Consider the following 22,929-nt stretch of genomic DNA (forward strand, 5'->3'; position numbering starts at 1 on the left):
TGGGCAGACCGGCTGCAGCCGGCTCCCGTTGCAACGTCTAGGTGCGCTTGTAACGCACCCGAGGCGAATCGCGCGCGGGTCCCGGGGGCCGGCGCTTGTTGCAAAACCGAGGAAAGTTTCGCGGCCGCAAACAGGGAACACTTTGTGTACGACCAGGGCCGCGCGCCGGTTCAACAGGCAAACCGATCCACTTGCCGCGATAAAAAGGACCAAGTTTCGACGAGTCCGTATCAAAGTAACTCATTCTCGACGAAAGTGAACGAAAGTGACTATTCAAACTGGACCGCGCTGGCTGAAGTTCCGCCGCTCTCCGGTAATCTGTCTGCCAATTTGCCGCATCGATGACCGCTCGCGAGCAGTCCGGAAAGAACCGCGAATCGGTCAGCTTACCTCCCTACGATCGAACTCCTCGAAACCCCCGAGAATTCTGCTCTCAAAATTCCAAACTGATAACTCCTGTTTTTCCGCGACAGAAGACCACATCCACGGCTCCGTTTTGCAGTCGAGTCGTAATCGACTCGATGCACGAATATACCAGTGGGCACCAAACGTGTCCGCACACTCTTCGAAACGATATAATATTTTTAGAACTGTCTAAATGGCTTAAACCTTTTTGTAAATGGTAGAGTTATTTTTTTGGAATAAAACAAATTCAAGAAAACACTCGTTCCTTCATATTTTTAGGTGAACCTATAATAACAATTCAAGGAATACGTTTTGGAGATCTTAATAAATTGTATGTACTCGGAAAATTACTTTTTAAATATTTCATTTGCTTTTCCCCATCGTGCATCATTTTGCCTCAAATTTACAATAAATACAGGGTGTCCCAAAAGTGATTTGCAAACGGGAACTGAGACTGAAGACATTCGAAGTAACTTTTGCCTTTACAATAATTTTCGTCGATGCGTCGTTAACGAATTATTAACGAAAAACAGTGATCAATGAGGTCGCTACGCTCTATTTGAGCTCGCCTCTTATTAGCAATTTTTTTTATTTAATAACTCATAGAGAAAACCGCGGATTGTATTTTCGCTGAAGAAAAAGTTACTTCAAATATCCTCAGTAACTCTCCATTTTCGGATTGTTAGACATTTTTGGGATACTCTGTGTAATATAACTCAGAATGTGCAACGTATATCTGGATTTATAAACACCCCCTAATCTGTTTTTAAGATTTCGGGTATCCGAAAACTCTCGGGACCCGCCCGAGCGAGAAGCAATTACCCGACCCGATTTTAACCCGAAATCTCGGGCACCGGCCCACCCCTATTAAGCTATAATGCTACGTTCGAAAGCGGGGCTATTTCATCTTGACCGGATCCCCTAATTAGATCGATGGCCCTCAAGCGCCGCGTCTTCCGTCATCGTTGAATTCGATGCATCGAGGATTAGGAGCGGACGGTCCTTAATCGTTCGCGGACATCTTGAAGACGCTCGGAACATCTTCATGTAAATGAGAGGGAGGAAACCACATCGACCAGTCGCTTCGACGTCGAACAGGACCCCCCGGCTCCGTGGAACTGCATTATCATTTCGGATGGAACTTGCGCGTCTAGTAGAAATCAAGCGTAAGAATTGTAAATATCCGAGGAGGATCGTGGAGATCCGATGCGAGGAATTGCCGGCATAAATCGAATATCGGAAATTCGAAAATCGAGCATCAGCTGCACGCTCTCTCTCTCTCTCTCTAGCTGTTCGTCTATTTCCCCGTCCGCCGACGAAACGCTCACCTCAAAAGTGGCGCCCGTTGGTCATCGCCGCGCGTTACCGAGCACTACACAACCCTACACGGAATTGGGAAGCACTGGGAACGGTATCCGAGCTGGTGGAAGCTCGTCGAACTCTCAGTTCGACAGGTTCCGCAGACGAAACGAGCACCGAACTGTCTTTGCTCTTTGCTATAAAGGTATTTTCCGGAGATCGAGCCGAGGGGTCGGTGGTAGATCAACGGCGGAGAACGTGCCCGACGAATTTGCTTCCGACTGGCCGCGGCCCAGTTCCGTTGCAAAAACAGCCGCTGATAGGCGGCTGCGCGTCAACAATGGCCACGGCGGTTCGCCGAACGTTATAAATATTAAACAGCGGGTCACAGAATTCGCTGAACGAGGTGTGCTTTGCTAAATAATTCCGGGGAAATGAAACAATCATTAATTTGCATTTATACAACGAGACAGCCGGCGGTCCCGCCGAGCCGAGTTTAATTCGCCGAGCGGATCGGTGTTCTGACGTCGCCTACCGTTTTCCGAGGTACACCTACGGTTGCCTTTATATGTTACTGTTGTTGTTGTTATTATTATTATTACTTATTTATGGGCGATTACTCCATTTTTAATCGTATAGACGAGATACATATAATTCGGAAATATGAATAATATACAGCACGAGATTTAATGACAGATATCGTGGAATTCGTAAAATGATGCAGGCAGCTTTCGGAGAAATCGAGGTTTTTGCTGGACTCGTTTGCTGACCTAGTCGCTTTTGTGATGCGGTTGTGAGAACCGAAACTCAATGTAGTTCCGTTGTAAACGACCTAGATTTAACAAGATTGTGGAAGTAAAATTTAACTACATAGAATAAGTGGGCAGCCAATTATACGGTCGAGGAATTTAAAGGTAAATAGAATAAATAATTCGTCATGAATTATTTTATATAATCGTTTAATTCCTTATTCGAATAATTTTAATAATAGACTATGAAAAAACATTATATATTCTATCGCTTATATTCAATTCAATAGATTTCCTTAAGAATTTCTGTGCAAATAATTTCTTATTTTAATCAATTCTTACCCGATTAAAATTATTATTCGCATGAATAAAACGTTACCCCGATCAATTTCTCTCGAGATAAATTCTTGTTTCGATTATTCATTCGATAGTGTTGAACAAAATTGTATTCGTTAATCATCCCAATCAAACTTTGCTCATCTCTGGATTAAGCAAGCAAAACAGGCACGATCTTATGAACTATGATTTCTAATTGAAATCGATTTCGAAACAATTGAACACTGGCATTGTCACGATTGCATGCGTCCAAAAGAATTCAGTGATCACCGTGGAGTTTAAAAAATTTTAAAACATTGCGCCGCGCCGTATCGAATCGAATAATTCGAAATAAAACGCCGGGAAACGAAGGATTCTCGTGTTTCTCGCGTATCCGACTAGTCGACGCGAGTTCTCTGTAACATTCCCGTCTATTCGCCGACTGCGGCTTTATTTCCATCTATGAATATGTGCATTTTTTGGAACGCGCGTGTTCCGCCGCGTAGGAGGATGTACTTGCGCGCCGTGGTCCGATCCTCGATTCGCGGTACTTGCCGTGTTGTTTGCGAATACAGAAACCGGCCAATTTGGAAGGAAGCGCGCAGCTGCCGGACCGAAAGACAAGGGCCGACACTCCTCCATTGATAAGCCCAATCTCCGATTGTTTATCTTCTGTCACGACTGCGCTCCAGTCGCGCGTCTCTTTCGCTGTCGACGAGGCCGGACTTGTTTCCGGTTGCTCTGTCACGAACGTCGTCCTCGTGGATTTTACACTTGCATAACACGACGGTGTCTTCAGACATAATATTTGAGTTATTTTTAAATCATTGACAACCACTTCCATGACTATGTTTTCGCCAGCACAAGTTCACAAGTTTGATAACAAATTCGTTTTTTTAACAGATATTTTGGAAAACTATAAGGAACTATAGGAAGCAATAAGGAACTGATAATAGCATAAATATAGCAAGCCGTGATTTGTATATGTTCTTAACCCTCCGTTTCCTATGCCGGAGTCATTCGTGACTCGTTGTAACGTATACAGTACCGAAGTTGGCTGTGTTAGTAGCAGAGAGACCGCCAATGTTTACACCGGCCCCACTATAACGACGTATTATATTTCTGACAGTAATCCCACCAAAACGGGAAACGTCGCTGACTTTGAGGCAGGTTAGTTGTATACAACACTTTGAGAGAGAAAGTCGTGCGCCAAGAGTTCTATCATATATATTTACTGATTTATTATTCATTATTTCCATTATTTTTGTTATTGTTATATTCGTTTATTACTTGATAAATGTGTAAAAAACATTGTTTCCTTTCAACAATTCATTGTGTTATTTTTTCCTATTGTCCTATATCCTAACAATATATCAGTCAAAGCCAAGAGCTCGAACGGCCGTCACTGGCGGAGCCATATTACCGAGGCGCTCGAGTAAACATTCATGTGTATTAGTGAAGTATCGGTGTGAGTCAGAAATGACTCCGGCACTGGACTCTGTGCTGCAGTACTCCGAGGGTTAAATTATATACTCGTAAGTGTTACAGCCTGACTAGGACTTTTCCTAATTTCCGAAAAAGTAAGCATTTTCTATATATGCATAATTATGTGGAATACGAATTTCGCCGGATTTATAATAGTTTTCTTAGAACAGGAATCTTAACCCTTAACACTCGAGTGGCGTCTCTGAGGCGCCAATGAGAATCGTTATATCATTTCCAAAATAATTTTGACATTATTAAATACCCTTCTATTTACAAAGATTGTTAAAAGCGTAACAGTTTTATGATTCACTAGACTCAATGTCATATCCATAAATTGTACTAAGTTATATAAAATGGAAATGCAGCTAGTTGAAGTAGCTATTATAAATCAAGGCTTAAAATGGCATGGAGTGCAAAGGGTTAAGGATCACAAACTACTTGTTACATCAGAACCATTTGACATTTTTAAAAGTTTCATTCAAACTCTTGCAACAAACTGAAGATTCCCCAAGACGATTGTAAAAACTAGAAATTTAATTAAACTAAGTTGTTTCTTCACTTTTTTTTTCTTTTTCTGTACTATTATTACGTCGATAATATTGTAACAATTTTGTACGTAAGCTACTTATTTTTCGCGAAAGCAAGTGTCACGCCAAACATCCAATTGTTATTTTCTGACTAAATGGTTATCCACTCCGTTCGGTTAAAATCACATGTCAGAAAAGTCATGCTCTCTAATCGAGGCGGAGAGAAAGTGTGACTCTTAACACATTTCGTCAGCGATGGTGAAAATTAGGCATTCCCGACCTATTGCGTAACCCGAGTCGCTCTATTTGATAAACAGATTTCTCGAGGCCTGCTCTAAAATCAGTGACCCTTGCAGCTGTTAAATAATTCCGAGGTGCACGCGTCGCCGATTATGAATAGGGCTATATTCGTTGCAGAGCGGAGGGTTCCGGGATCGCTGTCGCAATTACCGTAAGCGGTTTTAGGATTTGCAATTCTGATGGGACGCCGGAGTCGATATCGATCGCTACTTAATAGAACGCCGGTGTTCGGACGCGGACCGAACGAGATTAGAAAACCTTCTTTGCGGGAACGAGTGGCCCAGAAACGGCGCGACTATTTAACCCGTCCAAATAGAAAATCATTCGTCGGCCGAGGGTAATTAACGCCTACGATTTCACGCGATCGCGCACTCGAATCCACGCGATGTTGATTACACGACGGTCGAGCGAAATTCGCTTACTTTGGTCACGGTGTCGATCAACGCGCCGTGTTAGTCCAGGGCGCAGTGTACGGTGCTTATGAGTATTCGGGACAGAACCTATAACTTTCTAACCAATGAATTTTGAGCTCAAGTATCCTAACACTATTTTTAAAAAAATAAAATACAATATACTTGTATTAATAAAATTCAATTACCTTTTTCCATTTAATTTTTTGTTATATTATAATAAAGTTTAGGCTAAAATAAAGTTCCGTAAAGTAAGTATGAGGTGTATTTTGGTAGGAGCTTGAATATTAGTATAAATTATTAAATATTGTTATAAATAATAATTCTGGCAAATAATAATGACAAGGCAGGTACTTAAAGAAATACACGGGAGCTTGGAATCTAGTCTAATTCTTGAGAATAGGTGTGTGAATTTACAGGTCTGCGTACATTTATTAATGCCTTTTGATACAAACACTTTGATCACACTGTGCAGCGTTTATAAATACCCGACAAAACAATCGAATTTAGTAATATTAAACGACAAAACCCTGCCGGACGCCCGATATAGTCGGTCACAGTGGAGCGTCGAGAAATCTGCGAACCGATGAATTTTTAATGATTTTTGCCGCGGATCGCGAACAGCTACCGTGCCGAACAATGCGTCGGCCGCGGCCGGGCAAGTTAATTACTGTAAATTAATAAGCACGTCGATGCGACGCGCGAAGCGCGACGCGACGCGACATTACCATGAAAACGATATAACGGAGAAAATATCGTAACCGAACGAAACGACGTATCATTGACTCGGTTGTGAAAGCAAAATACCTGATTTACGGGACGCCCGGCGAGCGAACATTTTCAGCTGCAATTCGTTGCCGTAATTGCGCTCTAAACGAGGGCATCTCATTTTCCTCGAGCGAGCCGGTTCGGCAAAAACGATAAATAAGCTGAATAATGCGTCCACGGACACTTTTTCTCGTTGCTCGGCGCCGCTCTTCGGTGAAACCTTGGATCGATCTGCGCGCTGCGTAGAATCAAAGTTCAATGTTTCCGCTCGGCAGCAGACACTTTCCGTTGTTCCAACTTTTTCGAAAATAATGTTACGAAAATAGAAAACGCGCGTGTTCCAAGCCTCCGCCAACGCAATTCGCTTTTGTCGCGTCGCTGCTCTCGATTACGCAACTGGCTCCGGGTCGAATCGAAAGTGAGATTGTTGCATTTACCTAGCGTGTGGTCGCGTGCAACAACGTGTGGACGTCGACTCGTAAAAGAAAACAGGAAACGCCTAATCGTTTCGACTGAAATACTGCTTTTTCCGGGTCGTGGAGGGCCACGATTCCCCTAATCGTTCGCAATCACGGAACCGGCAGAATTGCAAATAAACGAATATCGCGGAGCCTCCGTTATCAGAACTCGTTGGACAGAGAAACACCTAGAGACTGGTATCAGTTTTTCACCAATATTATTCGGCTGTACCTTCATAACTTTTATCGAAACCGAAATTTAGGTATACAGGTGTATTCACCTATTATTTCCAGTAATTCTACCAGCTGTTAGATTATTCTTATTATTATATTTACTGAGCTTATGATATGTCCAGCAAAGCCTGGTTATATAAGAGGGGTCAGAAGACTCAACAATTGTTACTTCGCTATGATAATATCAGTATCTCTCTCTTGGCAATTCATTCCTCGCAAATAAAAGAGATCTCTGTCAAAGATTAGACAGGGATCTCTACAGGTGCTGAACTCTCGGATTACCGAATGCCTGATCTGCGCGAGAGAAAGTCGCTCGAATCGGCTTCGTCCGAAACGGTTTACGCGGTAAACGAATGTGTTCCTTTCACGTTGCTCCTGGCGGGCTCTCTTTTAGAGAAAGGAAGAGAAAGGACGAGAAAGAAAGAGAGAAAGAGAGAGAGAGAGAGAGGCCTGGGAAAGGGCTAATAGCAACGTACAAAAGTAACGACGTCTTTAGAGCCGCCTACGCATCACCTGCCTAATTCCTTAAAGTGCTCTCTCGCCTGCTCTACGCTAAATCACTTTATCACGCGGCACGGTGCGCGATCCTTTTCCGAGCGTAGACTTTATTCTGAATGGGCGAAACGCGATATAAGAGTCGCCGTTGAAAGATCGACCCTTCCAGAGCCATTAGTAGCCTGGTGCAGCTGCCATTCGAGAGTGGTTCGCTCTTAGAATTTGAACGCTTTCCTAATATCGCCGGACTCTGAATCACAGGGACACCGTCTTCCTTCCACGCGCGAGAGATCACACGAAATCGATTTTTCCCTATAAGGGGTCGGCTATTGAAGAACGCGTTCACTTTCGTATTTCTTGGCGTTTGTTTTATTAAAAATTCATGCAGCCACCTGCGTCGTTGTCTTTCGAACGTATTTGTCTATTTTTCAATATTCTTATTTTACTGTGGTGTCTTCTTCTTTTTCTTCACTTTCTATTACATACTCTTCTGTAGCTCACTCTGTTTAGTTTTTATATTACAGTATTGTTCCAATTTTAGCATATGTACAGCTGAAGCAAATACAGTATTATTGTACTGGGAAAACACTTTTCCATCAATGAACTCCTTCTACCGTAATTGCTTTCACAGTTACAATGATTAGTACTTCATCGTTCTCAATAATTTCATAAATAGGGCAAAATTGTTTCTTGTACGTCTTCATTTAATTTCATTCGTAAATTTTAATAACGGAGAATCAAATTCATATTTAGTTGATAGTGTATGAAATCTCAATTACGAGTCTGTCTGACCGATACAGTGCACGAGGTTAAATAAATTAAATTAAGGGTTGAATTAAATTAAATTTTCTTCTTATTTGAAGAAGGCTAGGAGGATTATGAGGCATCTCGATCCTCTTTTATAACTTCTTGAATCTCTAGAATCTAACAATATCCTTCGGTAGCAATATTTTCGAAAGCATACACTTCCAGAAAATAAAACGAAAAAGATTGGTTTTTTAATCTTCTACGCCAGAATAACCTCTTAACCCTTTTAGTTCCGAGCAGAAGTATCGTACCTATGTAAAAAATACCGGACCAATTTGACGAGCTCGCTAAGGTTTTAGAAAAAGCTCATAAAGACCAGATTAAGAATGACATTTAGAACATTGAAAAAGAAGCATATTACGAAATAAAGGGAGAATAAAGTAACGCCAATTGTATTTAAATATTTGTTGAAAATCGTACGAATAACATAAATATAAAACAGTATGAAAAAGAGAAAACTCGATTCTCTTTTTAGAAACGGTATATGCACATAGGAAGAATCATCGTTTGATATGCAGCCTCCTCATCAAACAACAAGAATATAACAAGAACTTTAATCTTAACCCTTTGCACTCGAGTGGCGACTCTGAGGCACCACTAAAATTATTCTACCACGTTCCAAAATAATTTCTGTACTCACAAAGTTTAGTCCTAAAAAATTATTAACAGTAAAACTGTTGGTATGAATCACAAGAATCAATTTCGTATGTATAAAATACACTTTGTCATATAAATTGGAAATATTATAAGCCAGACAAATTATTTTCGATTTATAGTTAAAATCGCTTGAAGTGCAAAGGGTTAAATCATGCAAGGAAATCGAACTATTTATAACGTTTTATAAATATATTTTAAGACAGAGTTCTCTCACGATGCGCATAGTTAGGCATCGTCGCATACGCAATGGCAAGTTCCGCAAATGTTTCGAACGACGATATATCGTCTTAATGTTTTAAAAGGGTTGGATGTGATCGCCACAATGCTTGGCGCCAGCCTCGACGCGTATTCCATTCGCGCTAATATTCGCGACGATGTATCCTTCGATCCAAACGTCGGAAGTTCCAAAATTTCAAACTGCCCGGATATTTCTAATAGCGCGGAATAAGAACGAGTTTCAGCGAATGTCTGGAAACGAAGGGTCGCTAAACGTTTGCCGTTTCTATACGTGCCTATTAGGCTAAATACCGAAAGCCATAGGAGATCGCGGTCCCTCCCATACCGGTGCAAATAACCGTCGAGATGGGCCATTCGCGATAACGTACGTAACACACGGAATCGCGCTGGTACGCGCGAGATTAAAATTTGAATTGTAACTGGCACTAATTTCCACATGGGAGTTTACCTTTAAATTAAGAGAAAATTGCGCTCATTTCGAGGAACGAAAGAACATGCAGGTTCGCCTGTATTTCGAAAAGCTCCGTGAATGCTAGTTAGAATTTAATACAGTAAAACCTCGATTGTCCAGACGAAGCAGAATGGCACGGATAATAGAATAACTATTTATTATTTATAACTTTTATTTTTTTTTTATTAGTTACAGCGTTATATCTCACCTTTATATTGATTTATACGCTAAATCGTTTTACATATGGATTGCCTTAAAGATTGATGAGCTGATTACAGGTAAAAAGTATTCAAAGAATAGACAAATCCGATATCGAAGTAATGGATAATCGTGGTTTACTTTTTAGAATCTTGCACATTTACGTCTGAACGAACATTGTAAGTACCATTTTATACTATAACAATTGGACATGCAATAGTTGTATTGTAAGAAATTAAAGGAAAGAATAGCTACACCAATCGCAAACATTTTATAAAATTCAAGTAATATATTTGATCAAATTCAAATCAAAATATTAAATTGTGCGACATTAACGTAATCTCTTAATATAAGTAAATATATATGTTTCTTAAATAGTAAATAAAACAATTACGTATACTTAATACTAACTATTTCAATAACTCGCTCGCTATTGAACAAACAATGCGCGATCGTATCGAGTCTCCTAAGACTCTCATACAGTTTGACATTTACGGTTCTTTACCTAAGGCGTAACATTTCAATAAATCTCTATCAGACGTCACGCGAGATAAACAACGTTCTCAGCATGAGTTGGTGCTTCTTCACTTCCGCATATTTTAATAATAAATTAAACTCTCCGCTACTTTATAGGAGCCGGTGAACGCTATTATACCAAACACGAAGCAATCGACGCCGAGGCAATTACTGGCAGACCTCGTAACCTCGTCGATGATCGTCTCGATGATGCTCTTGGTGTCCGTGTCATTCTCTTCGTTCTCGGGCAACGTCAGAGCGTCTCTCAGATCGTCGCTGACGATGCAGGCTCTCTCTCCTGGATCGTACGCGTAGCCGAACTTGCAGACGCACTGGTAGCTGCCGGGCATGTTAACGCACATCTCGTTATCATTCGACGAACAATCGTGCAGGCGACGCGTGCATTCGTTCACGTCCACGCAGATCCCGTATCTGGACGACCACTCGTATCCCGCATCTCGACATTGGCAGCTAATGTTGATCCGATTCGCTATCAGACTGTACAGGTCCTGATTCTCTCGACGATTCAGCGTGCACTCTTTGGATGCTGCGGAGGAACAACTCGCATTAATATTCGGATACCTTTTTCAGTAGAATAACTATTTCAAATGCGTCTGAAATGACTTGTACTTCTTTGTTGACTTGTTTACTAAGCAATGAATGACAACTTTTTTTTTAACTCCAGTTGGTTGGAATGGGAAACAAAGTAAGCGTGCGTAATTATTATTGATTTTATGCATTTATAACAAAAATGGTTAAATGAAATTTAAGACAATGGGAATATTAAAAGAATTTTAACCTTTTCAGGGTTACTGTCACGTATGTGTACGTTTAGTTTTCCCAAAACTATGATTATTCTAAGTGTCAGCAATACGAAAAATAAACCATCATCGAATGAAATGAAGTGGATCCTATATAAAAAGGAAACAACTGAATAGGCTGTTCCCTATTATAAAAATTCAAATTCACTCATGTTTATGACAGTTCACAAAGATAATTTTATATTGTTACTGATATCTAATTTAGCGAAATATCATATTATATATATATATAACTTTATCGGATCTAGTTTTGTAACAGATATTTAAAATCTTCACATGTTTCATTAAGGTCTAGAAGAAGCGCTTTAAAAGAACTAATAAATAAAACGATAAACGAGCCTAAGCGCAATAAATTACATTTTTGACGAGAAGATCCATCGCCCGAGTGTTAAAGATTGTTCGGTTGTTAACTTCGAGAAATTCTGAGCGAGTCAAAGCGTTGACTCGCGAAAAATCCGCTAACGTCGTTTAATTACTGGCTCTCGAGCCGAAGGCGAGATCGTTTTACGGATAAGAAACGGTAGAACAAGGAAAGACGCTAACCGGCTCGGGCCGTGCGGGCTCGGCGCGGTTCGGGGCGCGGCGACGGTTCGTTAAGCGGAGCGCATAATTGATAAATATCGCGGCGTGGAATAGGGCAGACGCCGCGATAACAGCGTGTTTCATGGCCGATGAAACGCAATATTCCGGAACGAAATTAGCCGAGGTGTTTGCCAGGAGGAACGGAAGCAATCCTCTTAGGGCGAGAGAGCGCCGGTTGATTTTCTACGCACATGCCGTGTTCCCATCGTGACAGGGGTTCCGGGACGAACGATAGCAGTCCGACATGTGCTCGATGTGCCTCATGGGACAGCAATGATCGGGACAGAAACTATAAAGCGCGCAGGCATACGGTTTGGCGTCGTCGGCCCGTGGATCATCGTTCCCGCCGTCGATCTCGCAGTTCGCCTGATTGTCGCAGGCCTCGCCGAAAATGCTCAGCTCCGGCACGCCGAGCATCGTGTACCAGCACATGTAATAGCTGACTGTCGTGCGCCATTGGAATCGCTCTGCGAACGTATCCAACCGATAGGATCGACACAAGTCATTGCGGAATATCAATCGGCCATCAATTAGCTGTACAAGTTGATTTTAGATTAATTATAAAGGCTATTGTTACAACTACAGTAGAATTTCCATTGACCGAATTCAAAATTAATAAATAACTCTTTTTATTTTCGATAAATTATTCATACAATAATATTAAATGATGCATCAGGATTTAGTCGAGGTCCTTTTATTTTACGGTATTCATCGTTCTACTGTATTTGCAACTGGACTATCCTAACGTTAATTCTGAGATTTTCGCGAAGTTGCCTGACGTTTTCGTAAAATTTTATAATTATTCTGTAGTAATTAATATACAGCGGATTTTATATGAAGCATAAAATAGTGGACAGATTGAAAACAGCTGATATTGTCAATGCATCAATTGTAACTTAGTAAGATTATTTAGGAGAGAAAAGGAGTTGCACTTGGCTCCTACTCTTTAGAATTGATGCATATGGATTTTGTGTTACAGAAAGATTCACAGAGTAGTAATAAAGGCATTTTAACATTAATAAAACAAATCATATGGCAGATTATATTCATAGATATAATATTTATTCATAAGCGTAAATTTATGTATTTTGCTAAAAACCAGGTGCGAAAATGCCACGTGTTCTTAATATAAGTAACATTAAAATCATCATAAAAGTTTCTTCTCTATCTCGTAATGAATACTTAGTATAGTTGTAATTTTGTTTTGAATAATGTAGAAAATTCGATTAGACATTATTGAAGTCAAATTACGAAAAAGAAAAAATGTTGTATCTCTTTGTCAATCACGTTGAAGATGTCCAAAATTTTATCGATAAATTCGTCACGGTAAAATAATCTACTTTCATTAGGTCAAGCATCCGTCAACTGCCCGAAAGATGGGCAAAGGTTATCAAAAATACGAAGAAGACTACCTCGTTGTCTGACCTTTTCGTAGATTTAATTGGATTTAATTAAATCTTTAATTTGCTGTAGATAAGGCTAAAATCAACTTGTACACCGAATATTTCACAAATCGTGCAGACGATGCAAAGCAAGACAATATAAAAGGGAAGATCGTGAAGCTGTGAAAATGGTCCCTGTTAGGATATTGATCGTCAGTTCGGTAGTCCTTGATTAAGGAATCCCGAGGGTGATACGGGCACTTGCCTATTGGACCTTGAAAGGGAACAGCGGTTAGTCTGTCACGCTTCTGAGCGGCTTGACAGTCCTTTTGAGCGGCCAGGATCTGCTTAGTATTGTGCTCGAGGTTCCAATTCTGCTCTTTCATGATCGTGACGGTGTCGTCTTCTCGCCTCAAGGTTGCGAGCTTGACGTTACCTTCGAGATACTTCAGACACTCGACGAAACTCACCTCGCAATACCTGCACTCGACGATACGCATTTATAAAAAATCCGAATTTTTATAATTCTATCTAGTTTTTAAAGTCCAGCATATTTTTCATCGTACCATCCAAAGGTAGAACACCGAGATATCTCGACTACGAGAAGGTACAAATAAACGTTCCGGACCGATCGAGGTTACGATCCAATTTTAAGCGGAAAATGTTAGACGCGCGAGGTTGTTCTGATTTTACCCGTCGTCTGTCGCAATAATTCATGTTTTCCGGAATGTATCGATGATCGATCAAATCGGGAAACGGCCCAATTTACACCGTTGAATTAATAAAACGTAACCTCATCGCGTCCGAAAGCGTTGCTCGCGTCCGAGCACAATGAAAGCCGAGACTCGGCAACAGAGTTACGTGAAATCTAGTTCTTCTTCGACGTGGAATCGAACAGTCCTCGGTAGAAGGTAGAATAAACAAGGTATCGCACAAAAGGAACTAATTAAGAGCAACCGGGAACGACTGAATGGGTAACAAGTCCCGCTTTTCCATGCTAATAAAGACTACGGTATTGTCGGGACGTTGACGAAACCCGGCAAACTGTGAAGCACGAGAACGCCCCGTTGGGCTCGGGCTCGGGCGCGGTTATGAAATAATCAAGTTGTAAGAAGGAGAGGTGGACCGACTTCATCCGTACACCTGTGATGATCTTAACACTGAAACTACAGAGCCATAAACGAGAATAATGTATATCGTTTTGTAATGTTGACGAGGCTGGATTCTCTTTATATTCGTGTACGATTTCTATTATAATATGTGCTTCAGTAATATAAAATGTTTTGATAAACGCTTTGTAGAAGCATTGTCTGTATTCGAAATACAGTTCTTGAAACTTTGAAAAGTGAGATACATCTTCATGTGTTTGAATTAAATGATCTCTTAATTAAATATGAAATTTAATTGTCAGTTTCAAATAAAATAATAATTTAATTTACAATTGATTGTTTATGAGAGTAACTATATATATTCATATTGTTTTTTTCAATCTCTAATCTACCTGTTATTATCTTATTTTAATTCAAGTACATCCTAATTCGTAATTAATGTTATTGAACTACTTAAGACTGTGCAATTGTACTCCCAATGAATTGCGGATTACATCGTAATTCGATCGAATGGAGGCCTGAATTGCCAATTACAATGTACTTCTGCACAAGTGTAGTAGTACCACACATATACAAACGCAATGATTAAGAGGATATATCGGCGGGCACCAATGTTTCATTAGAACCTCTCGCGAGTACTCGTGAAACTTTTAGCGTCACAAAAGCGTTATCTGCGTGGGTCTGTCCACCTTTCGTTCCTACACCGTGGTGACAATCGATCGCCAGTCAAGAAAGCTTCCGAACCGAGCTCGCGCTTAATGCAATACCTCCGCACTTCCCAATGCAGAGATCTTAGAGGCCGATGCGGGAACTCCTCGAAAAGTCTGCTCGGCGAGTCCTCGAGCCGCTTGTAATAGCGCCGATCGAAGTCCTGGAATTTGTGCGCCCGCATGTAATACGCGACGTCCCGAATTACCCTATTCGCGTCCCAGTTCGCGTCCCAGTCCTCCCCGGTCTCGTCCACGTCCGGCACGATCGTTATTTTTACGTTGGGGTCCATAACCTGGTCCGTCGTCGGCACGGCCTCCTCGATCTCCTCCTCTATCTTATCGATTCGATCGGTTGCTTCTTCGGCGGCCCTCGCCGTGCTGCCCGTCGTCGGAGTTTCGGCGACGTCCTCCGCCGAGCAGAACATCCGCACTGCGTACAGATGAAACAACGCGATCAGTATCGCGCGGCACGCCATTGCGAGAGGGCTACGCCGATTCTGCACCGTTTGTTTCGTTTCGTGGAAATCGATACCGAACACGAATTTAGACACCGAACGAAGTTCGATATTTAGTTATTTATTTAGAGACAGGTTAAACCCTTTGGTTTAATGAAAAAAGAGAAAATATTTAGAGATCTGACAAATCTTTTTGCCGTGAGAAATATTTTTTCTTTTTTATTTCGACCTCTAGTGGAGATTATATTGCGACTAAAGCAGTAATGTGTAAATAAAGATTACATCGATATATTATATTATTTTGTGAATTTGTTATTGTATTATTTTTTGAAAGAGCTGTTACAAACAGTTGTTGTAGGTTCATGAAGCAGACGATTAGTCGATAGTGAAATACAATAAAACCTTCTCAATTGTTTCTCAGCTTGATTACAAAAATGAACAATTTCGGAAAATGAGATACGATTATTCGAGTCTTGCAGATTGTTAACAACTATAAAAACAAAGAGCAAGCTTCGAATAGTCGTATCTCCTATTCCCAAATTGGATATCTATCTTTATGTTTACAAGCTGCAGAACAATCGGTGAGTATTTATTGCGTACTGTTGAAACTGTCTGTTCTACAAAACACTGGGCGAAGTATTAAGTAATGACGTTTATACGAGGTCCGAAATAAATTTAGATGAAACTTGGATAAAATATCGAAAACATATAAAACGTCGGAAGCGAAAATTAAATCAGAAACGTCCAAGAGAAAATAGCTTTAAATCAAATATTAGTAATTTTTCAAATTAAATTTTGAATAGATATATTTCCATAGTATTTTTAACACAGAATCGAATCATGTAAAAATGAATTTTCCTACTTCCATGTTTGAGTAACAAGACTGCAAAATCCATATACAATTTTCTTTAATGTCACGTGCACAATTCATAGTAAAAGTTTCAGCTTGAAAACTTCATCTTTGTTCGAGTTATTTTCATTTTAACATTAATTAACTGCACTATAGCTGTATATATTAACACATAATGCGTGTTAGGTATTGAAATACTTTGTCGGATCTAGTGACTTTAGTCTATAGAATATTCAGTTACGCAACGAACAAAGGAAGCGATGGCAATATTGTCGGGAGAAACAATATACTGCAGCGAGTAATAATAATAATTTCGTTCAGGAAAATTCTGACGATATGAAGATTCTTTTCTTGATGATAATCACGATCAAAAAGGGTCGTATTACAATTTACATAATACTAATCAATTAACTTTTTACATAATATTAATCTATTAACTATTCACATAATATTAATCGTGTAATAAATATGTACCCCTGGGACAGCAACATTATCCCAAAGGAACATGTTCTAATAAATAAACAATTAGTATTACAGGATGCCATGGAAAGAAATTGATATTGCAGACTTTCGAGTTTGAAGCGATAGAGGTAACCATTTGATGCATATTCGTATAGAAACCTCGTCAGTATCAAATAGAATTTAAGCGACGAAGAAACGAATTTTCTGTAAACGAGAATTGTGTCGAAAACGAGAACAGTTACACACATCCGTTAAACCGTTTTTCGCGTTTTAGTTTATTGTCCCGTGGCACGAGCTGGATCGACGGTATTGGATTCTCGACGCGGTTTCACTGTGTCCCATTAGAGCGATTTCTACGTAACAGTCTGCTAGGACACCCTTTCGGAACGGTTGCGAAGCTGCGTTTCAATTTTATTCAAAATTACCAATTAACCCTCTCGGGTTAAACCCTGCGGAACAATTTTAAGCGAGTCTACTCCTCCTCGTACGAACCAGCGAGCACTTACTCCCGCTTAAAGCTACAAATAACTCATGTCTTATAGCAGGAGTAGATACATGTGAATGCAATGGATGTTGCATTCTGGTTTCTCATATACTTAAAATACGCAAATTCAAATTTAATTCGACACTAGAATTATTCGGTCCTGAACGTGTATATTGTTATTAGTGTTATTTAAACTACGTATGATTTATACGATATAAAGATGTCATAAAATATCTACCTCAATAAGGAGTGCACTTAAAAATTTCTCCGAGAAATATTTTTATAACATCAGAAATGAATTCGTTTATTATCAAAAAATATTCCCCCGGGCTTACAAAAATACCCAGAGGTATTTAGATGAGTAGATGAATAAATTATAACAATAAAATAATATTGATCATTAGGCTGAACGTATAAATAAATAAATAAATTAGTAAATAATTAGCGAAAAAGAGAGTATATATAAATAAAAAAATAAATAAATAAGTAAGTGTACAAATAATTCAACTGAGAAAAAATATATAAGATAGATCAGAAATCAGTCATTTTTTCTGGTTCGGTACTTCTAGTGTTAATTAATATGGTTAAATATTCTACACAAATCTTAAGTGCTATGCGAAGTATAAAAATATAAGGGAATATAATTAAGAAGCTGAAAATATGAAATAATTATTTGAAAATTTTAATAATAAAAGTAAAATATAAAATATGAAATATAAAGGTATACTACTAAAAAGTATAATATTTAACGATGATTTTATGCCTGTTGTATGTTATCTTTGAAATTTGGTGTAACTGACTCGTGGTCTATCTTTAGCGCCAGGTTCCTAAGCGGCGAGCTTGATTACTCAAAGCTGTTCACGTAGTTCGAAACGCTCTTCATTCACACTCGGCAATATTTAGTCACTTCGACCCTCTGCAAGCATCCATCCCATTCGTTCAATAATTTACGACATTCGCTCTAACCTAACCTAGTTTTCGTTCCTTAAAAAATCCTACAATTACACTCAGTCAATTTAACCAGATCCGGTGAAAATATTGAGTTCTGAAATGACAATAAAAAACGGAAATGACTTTTTAGAATTCAGACAGTAATCACTTACTAGAAACTTTACAAATCAAATTTTAATTATCACTGTATAATTAGACAGTCCATTTTTATCGAAAACAGAAATTATCTGCAGCAATTGCTAGGAACAGATATTCCCAACTAAACGTAATACATTGACGTTTCAAAATGCTTTTAATTTTGACACCACTTTAAATTGTTACTAGCCAATTTTACCGTGAATGCATTAAATTTGCAGTCTATTAATAATCATCACTAAAATTGAAATAACTCGAACAATAATAAAGTTAACGAGCTGATATTCCACTGCGATTTGCGTATACGATGTCGAGAAGAATTGGCATACGAAAGAAAGATCTGTTTATTATAAAAAAATTGCTTGGCAAAGTAATACGCGCATAGTTCGAATCGGCGTAAAAATACTAACAAAGTACACAGTTTCAAAATTATATTTAAGAAATCACTGGCAGTTGATTATCGCTTGAATGCCTTCCTTAATTAAACGAAGAGAGGTATTTGCTCTTTAATAATCTATCGGTCGGCGATCTAAATTCTATAACATTTCTATGAATCGCAGAAACAGGTCCCAGCGGAGTCCGAAAATTCGCGTAGGAACGTAGCGACCGCGACGTCAGCGGGGTCATGTTGTCTCGAAACGAAATTATGGTTATCGTTGCCGCAGAACTGTCGGCAGACCGGAGAAACTCGGAGTAAAGGAAGCGCCGCCAACAGGTTGAACCCGGGATGCGTTCTCGCCGTGCCCCGCCGGATCGAAGACAATAAAAAGATGAACTCCGAGGGCGAGGCATTCGAGATTCGAGAAGCATGTTGCCAGAGCATGAACGTTCGAGAGGGGTCGTTCGTTGCCCCGGTGCCCGTGGGAGAAAGACGGCCGTGGTTCGACGCGGCGCGTAACAACCGTCCTAACTTCTCGCTCATCGCGTATTCCAGTCAGCAGTTTCGGAAGAGCGAGTAACGTCCAATCCGGAGCCGAAACTGGGTCAACATTTGCTCGCCAATCTGAGAAAAGAACGAAATACGTCCACAAGAACCGATCGTATCCGATCCGACCGCCCGCACCCGGCCCCTGCCGGTGTCGAACGAGACTCGGCCAGATGGGCTCCGCGGCTGTCGATCTAGAATCCGGATTCCAGAATCCCGAACTCGGATATTTTCGATCCGTTCGATAAATCGAGACCCGTCCCGGTCTCCTCTTCCTTCGTTGCGGTCCCGAGCCAATATTCGTCATTGTTTCCTTTAACGCCGCGCTGCAGCGAGACATCGCGTTGCTAAACGTTCACGTTTGAACGCCGTTCGTCACGGACAGTTCCAAAGTGACACGATGAAATCCGTCGTTACGGAACGGTTTCTTTTCTCCGCGTTTGCCTTCTCGACACGTTGGAAGACGTACAACATCGTTTTGTCCGATTAGTGACCGACCGTATGAGCCACCTCATGTATATCACGGATCATCCCTTTCCTCGGTTGCAGTCTCGACTAAATCTGCTGTCTCTACAGCTTAGACTCGAGTTTAAACACTTAGCTTTTCTACTTAGTGAGTCGCATTTACCATAGTCGAATTTATGCTCATCTGGAAGAATAAAAAGATCAAAATTATACAAATGTAAATATTGTTGCGCTCCGCCACGCAACGGGTCTTCGGTCTTCCTCTGACCATTCTCAGTACTTTATTCAATATTACACAAGTATTACAATTCGTTTACAAATGTCAAACCGTAATAGCAGATCGATAACGACTCGACTCTTTCTCGAAGACTGTCAGCCAGAGCTAACCCTTCTTTTATCCTCAACACCACGATATTATCGTTTATTAAGGCTAGTTAAAATAACTATTGCACCGTATGCAGATAGTTTAGACTTTTTAAGAATCGTTCAGTTACATCTGTTTTTGCGTGTACTGAGTTAACCTTTTCCATACTCTATATTATATTTATATATATTTACATATTGGTTCTTTTTATTGTCTCATGCAACGACTATGTAAATTCCTTTCCTTTTTATTTATTACCCTTTATGACCCTCGTTCATGAATAAATAGATGAATAATCATTCCATTAATACAATTCTCAAATTATGAAAGGGAGTGAAATAATGTATTGTAATGTATGAAAATGATTCAAAATGATGTATTAATTAATGAAATAATATTAATACAAATTTTCCCTATTTTATGCGATGGTAATCAACCATTGTATACTAAAGGATCTTATATCCGTGAATAAAGGAATAAAGAAATGAAGGAATAAAGAAATAAAGGATTAAAGAAATAAAGGATTAAAGAAATAAAGGATTAAAGAAATAAAGGATTAAAGAAATAATGGAATAAAGAAATAAAAAAAAACAAACATCATCGACACGGTTCTATCCGAGTGTTCAACGGAAATAAGAATGGAGAACGGAGAAGTGTGTAACCGGCCATCGCAATAGCAAAATCCATTTGACAATTGGGAGCTTCCGCGCCCCTTTGATCCACTTCGACTCGCGCGAACAATGAATTGTAATGGAAAGTGCGCTATTTTCGTGGATATCGAGAACCGGCACGAGCTTTTCCTGTGCAGCTAGGAAAATTCACGCGAGATTTGCTGGAAAAACACAGAGCTCGATTCGAGAAACGTTCTACTTAAGCTGACCCTTGCTACTGCTGCAACGCCGTTTTCCTCGAGATTTTCCGCGAAGAACGGGGATAAAGTGGATAGCGGAGGTTCGACGAGAGCGAGGGGCGAAAGGGTGGTCGAAGAAAGGATCGCACGACCGTGTTCTTTCGCGAGTTACGTCGGTCCTGAAATTTCGAGATTAATCAGATGTAACGATTCCGACGAACACCTCACGGTTTGAGACAATCTTGTTGGAAGGCTCGAGCTCGGCGAGAGAGAGAGAGGAGGGAAAATACATAGTGGCACCCAGCCCCGGTAACAATGGCGAAATCCATTTGGGACAAGACCGTAGCTAGGGGGGTGGCAAGTGGGGCACTTGCGCCCCCCTAGTGGTCAACGGCCAGAGAACGTGAATTTATATGCAGTATTTTTTAAAATTTATTGTGAAATTCGATATTCATAGGCAACTAAAATTCAGAGTTAATTTTTGTGTGGAACTAAATGGCAGAAAAGAAACACGATTGTACGAGTAGCATTCCAACAATTATAAAAAGACATTCGAGACTGAAGTTTTGACAAAATTCGTTGATAATTCTAGGAGGTTGATTCCAGGCGACTTTCTTCAAATATGATATTCAAGAAATTATATTATGTCGCTCAAATATTTTGTTTAGATATTATAAAAGCTTTTGTCTTATTTATTTCGCGTATTATATATCAATGCAAATATTCTATATGAAGAGATGAAGTAAACAGTACTGTAAAAGATGCATTTTATATAAATTAAAACATTCTATATAAAGAGATAAAGTAAAATGGATTGTAGAAGATGCATTATATCCTTGGCAGCGTCGCGCGCGCTATAGCTTTAACTCAACTACTTAGCGCGAGACGCTACCGCGTCTCATGATATACTTAAAATATTCTATATAATGACCTGAATTAAAATGTATTACAAAAGATGAATTATATATAATTAAAATGTATTACAAAAGATGCATTATATATAATTAAAATATATTACAAAAGATGCATTATATATAATTAAAATATTCTATTTAAAAAGATTACGTAAAATTCGTCAAATTTAAGTCAAAGAAATTTAGTCCACAAACGAAATCCTAACTACGCCCTTGATTTAGAAGACGACGCTCCTGTACCTACAGTCGAACAGGCGCGAGCTATCGAGAGCTCTTGCTCGTTTTTTATACCGTTCGAGTCGAGACGCTCGATACACTATCGCGTCGAAACGTTCGTTTCATGCCGACGACGACAGCTGCTCGCTCGTCAACCGGAAGTCGCCGGGTTCCCCCGACTTACCTGTGCGGATAGAATCGACCTGTCTTCGATGAACTCGTTGACCACCGATTTTGCAATCGCAGACACTCGACAAACGTGAAAGGACAGCGCAAAACGGGAAAAATCGCGGCGTTCCGTGGGCGTGGAGGTCGAAGCACGTCGGTCGACCAATCTCGAATTTTGAATCTCGAAAATTGGGCAATTTCTTTCGGAAAATTCCGCGTCAGAGGTCGCACACGGAAAGATTTCGGGTTTCCCTCGAAAATTGCACGGGATTCGCTGTCCATACGAGAACGGTTCGGGGTCGGATTGGGTCCGCGAAAAGAGAAACGGGACCGCGACAGAAGTAGTCGATACACGAAATCGGTAGTCGATACACGAAATCGGCAGCCGGCAAACAAAGGGGATGCCCGTCATATTGGAATCTCGGAATTGTTCGGCGCGGTATTCCTAGGATATTAATTCGAGTTGGAATTAATTCCCGTACACCAACCTTCCCATTACGAATCACCTGAAAACTTGATTAGTATTCCCCGGAGCTGCGCCAACACGCTGACGGTGAATTTCTGCGAATAGTTGGAAATCGCGGCAGATATAACGGACTTGGTCGTCGTCTGCGAGAACCGAGCTCTGCAACGGAGATTCCGCTCTCCTCCAACTTCCATTTGTTATGCGGCGACCAAATGAAACGAACGTTTCGCTCAGCTTATTCTCTGTACCCTCGGTGTTGTCTTCATTCCGATGCCCGTCATCCTTCGCTCTCCGCCCTTTGGCTCGTCC

The 22,929-nt window shown here is 40.2% G+C and overlaps 1 protein-coding gene across 1 annotated transcript; it reads right to left on the reverse strand.

The window, feature by feature from the left end:
* Positions 1-10,394: 10,394 nt before the first annotated feature.
* On the reverse strand, positions 10,395-15,391 carry LOC144478272 (uncharacterized). The gene is made up of 4 exons (XM_078196040.1): positions 14,973-15,391; positions 13,362-13,576; positions 11,906-12,181; positions 10,395-10,858 (listed from the first exon to the last, which is right to left on the reverse strand). The coding sequence occupies exons 1-4, from the start codon at positions 15,389-15,391 to the stop codon at positions 10,395-10,397; spliced, it is 1,374 nt and encodes a 457-aa protein (XP_078052166.1).
* Between the last annotated feature and the right edge of the window lie 7,538 nt (positions 15,392-22,929).

Source organism: Augochlora pura, chromosome 2 (genome assembly GCF_028453695.1).
Source record: "Augochlora pura isolate Apur16 chromosome 2, APUR_v2.2.1, whole genome shotgun sequence".
NCBI classification, from domain to species: Eukaryota; Metazoa; Arthropoda; class Insecta; order Hymenoptera; family Halictidae; genus Augochlora; species Augochlora pura.

Bases quoted from the DNA above. Each gene is read 5' to 3' on its own strand.
- LOC144478272 (XM_078196040.1), bottom strand. From the start codon at position 15,391: ATGGCGTGCCGCGCGATACTGATCGCGTTGTTTCATCTGTACGCAGTG. The intron at 13,577-14,972 runs GTATTGCATTAA...CGTCGAGTGCAG, and splicing joins CTGCATTGGGAAGTGCGGAG to GTATTGCGAGGTGAGTTTCG. The intron at 10,859-11,905 runs GTGCGTAGAAAA...GTTCCTCCGCAG, and splicing joins TCACGATGGGAACACGGCAT to CATCCAAAGAGTGCACGCTG.